Source organism: Thunnus maccoyii, chromosome 17 (assembly GCF_910596095.1).
Source record: "Thunnus maccoyii chromosome 17, fThuMac1.1, whole genome shotgun sequence".
NCBI classification, from domain to species: domain Eukaryota; kingdom Metazoa; phylum Chordata; class Actinopteri; order Scombriformes; family Scombridae; genus Thunnus; species Thunnus maccoyii.
In genome coordinates this window covers 29,304,993-29,310,992 of record NC_056549.1, presented here as the reverse complement: position 1 = coordinate 29,310,992, position 6,000 = coordinate 29,304,993, and the positions used below count along the sequence as shown (strand labels likewise).

Below are 6,000 nucleotides of genomic sequence, written 5' to 3'. Positions count from 1 at the left end.
TCTGAGACTGAGATGTTCTGATCGATATCAATCTCATGAAAACGGGGAAACAGCTAGCTTGGCTCTTTCCAAGGTTCAAAAATATACCCCTTAAGCAACAATTCTAAAGCTCACCAATTAACATGTTTTATCCCATTTGTTGAATTCATACAGAAACATAAATTTATGATTTTAGGGGGAGTCTGGACTATTTCTTGGCAAACAACAAAAAACAAAGCAACAACAACAAAACAGTATTTGCACTGCATTAGGTTACACAGTGGTATCTGTGCAATTAACTGTTAACTGCCAGCTGGCCAATATTGCTTTAATAACATTCAATGTAGTAATAATAATATAAAAAGACTATAGAGGGGACAAAGATATTGAATGTGATAACTTAATTATATTAATATGAAATAATGAATCAAACAAGCTCTCCTGGAGTGGATACAACTGAAATAGACACTTCAGTTCTTACTGCAGCACAAACATGGCAGTAATTTGAGAGTACTCAAAGAATTCAATTCAAGAATTTGTACTCTCAAAAAACCAAAACAACATACACACACGTGCACATACATACTCCTGGCCCCTGCATGATCTCTGATGATCAATGAAAGTTAAAGAATGACATAACAATAACTGGATAATACATAATAAATGCTAATATATTGATATTAATATAATTTAAATGTTTTTCAGTGTTTTCTTAAAAAAACAGTACACTTAAGGAAAAGCATTTGAAGGCAGCTAGCTAAGTAACTCATTACATCTAAAAATCAGTTATGCTAGAAATTCAATTAAAACTTGGCTACACATGAACATCAACTTTAAAAGTCAAAAAGACAAATATAACAACAGCCGGGAGCAGTGACTGTACAACATCCTGAATTCTTGTCATCACAGTTAGGCTGCCAGGTTTGCCTGACACCAAAGCTAGCTGTTTACCCCAGTTTTTCCAGTCTTTATGCTAAGCTAGGCTAACCACATCCTGACTCAAGCTCTGTATTTAACTCACAGACATGAGATTGATATCCACCTCTCATCTTATTCTCAGAGAGAAAGACAATAACGTATTTCCAAAAAAAACTTTTAAAGCTCATTTAAGTCTTCAGTATATCCTCTGTTAGGCCATGCATTGTTTCTGTAACTTCAATATTTTTGCACGCTGAATTGTCTGAAAACAGCCTGTTGATAGTTGCCTGTGAGGGGCAGCTGTGTGTGTGTGTGTGTGTGTGTGTGTGTGTGTGTGTTGTGGTGTTATTAGCTGTGTGTGTAGTATGTGTTCCAGTAGCCAGGTGGGCTGGAAGACATAAAGCAGGTGTGCCGCTGTGGGAGCATGAGGATCAGAGTGGGGAGATGCATTACTATGGCAACAGGCAACTTTCACCCCAGAGCTCATTACAGCTTATTCAGCTTGGAAAGCAATTCGGCTGCTGCCAGTGAGCAGAGCAAGGACAGGTATTATGGAAAAGCCAGGCTGAGGACACAATCCAGATTGTTTTCATTATCGTAGTTATGGTTATACTCATAGTGTAGTTTTGGGGATGGGGAGGTAGGCAAATGTGCCAGTCAGAGGCCACCATAGTGTAAACAAACAAGCACAAACAAACCAGAATTTGGACATAACTATGTTTTGAACTTTACAATTCATATAGAAGCACAAAAAACTACAGCCCAAAAAATTAATCAAGACCATATTCACTTTGTTGATATCAAGCTTAAAGATCAGGTCTGATGGGCAGATAAGGATATTTAAGGAGGTTTATTCAGTAATTTGAAGCTTAGAAAAGATTGTCTGTTTGACAGAGAAAAGGCTCATTAGTGCAATTATCAGATACAGGAAGCCTGTGTTTCTCATCTGACTAATCCCTCACCACAGGTATGGGTCCAATATTGTGGCAAAATTATTGTAACCATGACTGGCAAGTTGTGAAACTGTATCTCAATACGTATGTGTTTACTCAGATTCTTTAATCTGTACAAGGATCTCTAAATGTGCTGATTTGTAGATGTAGAAGATTTGTAAAACAATCAAAAAAATGTGAAAACTATCTTTCTGTAGCTTAGGGTTTTCTTTTCCCTGAACTAGGACTCACAGGCTCTTAATACTGGAAATTCTCAAAGGACCGTGTGGGCTGTGTGTGGGAGCTACAAATATAATGTAATCATATATAGATATTAGCTGTGTATTTTACAAAGTCATTCCAGGAGTTTCCATTAAAAATGTTAAAATGGGTACATCTTACAGTGAAATGATTACTGAAAAGGACAAGTTATCTTCTTTTTGTTGTCTTCTTTTTTAACTTAAATGTTAAGGATTCATTAATAGAATGATAGAAGCATCATGTGTATATGATATTTTGGAGGGAGGTTGGTTTGCTATATGCATTAGCCCTAATTTGTTTTTCTCATGATCGTTATTTTTATATTTTAAATGTGTGCATTGCAGTGTTGTAGTCAAGTCACTAAATCTTGAGTCCCAGACGAGTCTTGAGTCCCCAGTGTTCGAGTCTGAGTCCAGGTCCGAGTCACCAAAGAAGAGTCCGAGTCATGTCCGAGTCAAGATCGAGTCTGAGTCCAAGTCCAAGAGGCTCCAGTGCTCCACTCTGGCACGGTCAAAGAGCTGACATACAAATAAAAAAGGTCTACATTAAACAAAAATGATACAGCTGTCACCATTTCATATTAATATTAATGATGCACCGATTGCTATTTTTTCTTGGCCAATTCTGATTGCCAATTTTTTAAATTTCTGACCTACTGATTCCAATTTTTGCTGATTCAGATTTTCTTTCCTTATAAGAATTAAATAAGATTTTTGGGGATTTTTGGACTTAAAGGTTTTAAAAATTGAAAGCTTTGTGTCTTCTTCACTCATGCTAAAGAACTTCCACACCAACAACATGTGTGTCTGTGGCTGTCTTTGCACTGTGTGCGCAACATGCATGCATTTGTGTGTGTGTGTGTGTGTGTGTGTGTGTGTCAATACTTGAGCCCAAGTCCGAGTCCAAGTCAGCAGTGCTCAAGTCCGAGTCGAGTCACAAGTCCTGAAAATCAGGACTCGAGTCGGACTTGAGTCCGAGTCCTGGACTCAAGTACTACAACACCAGTGCATTGATTATTACATTTGTATTATGGCAATAAGGTTCTCCTTTGTCAAAATCAAAACAGTAAATAAGTGTCACAGATTTCTAACTCTCAAGGAAATGTGTTGTATATTGATCCACCAGTACCTTACAGTAAAAGCATTACAATAGGCATCAGTAAGTTACTGAGAAGAAGCCTATTGATTATGATATTATTTATGTTTAAAGATTCTTGTACATATTGCAAATCTGACTACACACATACAGATTAAGACACAGGCTTACATCTTCCCTTTCCTTAGAAAAGTGTCTCCCATTGTCCCCATTTTATGTAAGATATTTAGGCCATGCATTTGGTTTACAATGACTGTGAAAGTATTTTACCACTCAAGAAAGGCATTTTCTAAATTTTCTGTAAGAACAGAAGGATGCCGACATAGAGAGGATAAAGTCATCTGGCTCATACTACAGTAAGAAAGCATGGCTGAGAGTGATTTATGAAGACTGTCAGTACAGTTATGAACCGTCTTTGACCGTTCATTTATCAGTGTATTGTTGTGTTTGGGGTTAATAGTGAAAACTTTAAATAATTTATTTAAAGTTCCCATGAGGTGTCTGACAAGTTAAAATGTCAAATGTCTGTCCTTGAATCGGTTGTTTCAGAATCAAGGATTTTCCAATGAAAAGAAAGGAGCCTTCTGCTGGGCACTGTGCCAAACAAACACACACACACACACACACACACACACACACACACACACACACACACACATACACGCACACATACAAACACACTGACTGCAGTCTTGCCCCTGCAAGAAACAATACGCTGTAAGCTAACATTTTTCATATATACATATATATAGGCCATTACGGGAAACAAAACATACTTTGAAGCACATAAACACACTGAAGAAAAGAGACATTTCTACATTATGTCCGCTATTACCACCTCTATTTCCACAGAGAGGACATTTTTTGTGCAATATATACTTCTTTTCACTCTTCCACCCTTTGCTGGCAGATGTTCATTATGACTAAAGTGCTTTGCAACTGATGACTGCTGGGTAATTTTGCTGATGTATCCCTCAGTGACTAGACAAAATTCCATTTGATGAGTCATCCGCTCCACCGAGAGGATTAAATTGTGCGCTCACAGGCCGTTACTGTTCACAGCCAGTCATAAACTATATCCCAGGTTCTTTCAAACATCCTGGCTCAGAGCAGTTACTTTCAGAATGTGAACGCATACACAACGCCCACAACCACTATGTTCCCAATAGTGGCAGTGATGGCGATCCAGAGCCAAATGGCATCCCGGGACATGGACTGAGGCTCCTCAGGTGGGCCTTGAGCTGCCATGGATGCAGCGTGGACGCTGGCAGACGAGTTGAACAGAGAGTGGTCAGTGCTGTAGTCATCGTTGGGCGATGAGTCCATGAAGGCGCCTGTCATCACCGGAATCTGTGGACACAAAGGATAACGCAGTTAAAACCACTGCCGTTCCTATTAACATACTGTAAATGATTAACTTTTCATGGATGACGGAACATATCATCCAGCGCAGCGGTGTGGCTCATTGATGTGTTTAATAGTTTTTGGACAACAACAGCACAGAGGAATAAGATATATCAGGCTTTGAAAACACACACAATACTTGTTAGTAGATGAGATTTGTTGACATTAACAAAAATATAGAAAATCGCCAACCAAATCCTTCGAACTACTCTCAATGAAACTAAACACTTCCTGCAAATGTTTCACCTTATAACCCTTCCAGGGAAAGATTGGAATGTGCCAAATGATTTGATTATAAAGTAATTACAATTCTTTTCATCACTATAATTATGTGTCTTTTTCATGCATTGGCACTTTTTGGAGTGCATTCTAAATTTAGAATGCCTACTTAAACATGCATAGAAATATAATGTGATAAGGTTTTACACTAAACTACACAATTAGTGAGTAACAATAAGTGAGTAACCTGGATTATTATCATAATGCAAAACCAGAAGAGGTTTTTCCTATTTGTTCTGGGCCTCTTGCCCTTCATCATTATCAGGGGCAGGAAGTGCTGTTGCTGAGTGACAGGGCCAGCATTTCCTAGCCCTGCTACTACTCCTGCTGTTGAAATAGAAAATGCAACTAAAGTACAACTTCTACTAAAACTGCTACTACTTAGACTATTGTTACTGCCATCTCTCCGCTGCTACTTATGGCACTCCTGCTACAACAGTTTGGTTGTAGTACATAAGTTTGTGAAGAACATAACTTTGTGATGTTACAATGTTCAATTAAAGAAACTATTTTACTAGAAAACTCAGTTTTCATTCAGACTGGTGCTGCCAGCTCAATTACAAAGTAACTTACTACAGTTTACACAGAAATTTTCATTATATTCACTATACTGGACTTAGAAGAAACAAAGTAACAAAATGAACCTATTGTAGCATACGCAGAAAAAGGGAAACAGAAAGTCAATATGACAGGATTATGTAGAGTATACACCCCATGTGTATGAATGTGATTGCTTTTTAAGTTCACACATCAAAATAAGCTCCATTTGTGAAGAAGTGTGTTTATTCCAGACAATAGTTGAGACAGACTAGTAAAAAAGAAGGTAACTATACTTAATGCTTAAAAACATCCCAAATACCTTTCTAAAGACAAAGCTTTGTCTTTCTTCTGACTGCCTCTTATTAAATACATTGATATGTTTTATAAAATGCTCACCAGTTGTTCATATTCATCCATTGTGAAGCTATTATCTATAAAGCAGGTCTAGTTTAAAATCAGGAGTGTCAGGAGAGAGCTCATCTGAATCTAATCTACAATGAACCACTGGATGAACAACAGTGAACACGCACAATTAGGTAGGAAATAGAAGAAGTCAGAACAGGAGGAGAGAATCTGGAGGTTTTGGTGTGTG

General features: G+C 37.8%; 1 protein-coding gene across 1 annotated transcript in view; it reads right to left on the bottom strand.

The window, feature by feature from the left end:
* Window positions 1-1,250: 1,250 nt before the first annotated feature.
* The window catches only part of LOC121882526 (uncharacterized protein C14orf132-like), a 48,152-nt gene continuing 43,402 nt past the window's right edge, over window positions 1,251-6,000 (bottom strand). Inside the window, exon 3 of the mRNA XM_042390847.1 lies at window positions 1,251-4,535. Within this exon, the coding sequence (XP_042246781.1) occupies window positions 4,305-4,535 (231 nt within the window). The 3' untranslated portion in view covers window positions 1,251-4,304. The remainder of the gene's footprint in view (window positions 4,536-6,000) is intronic.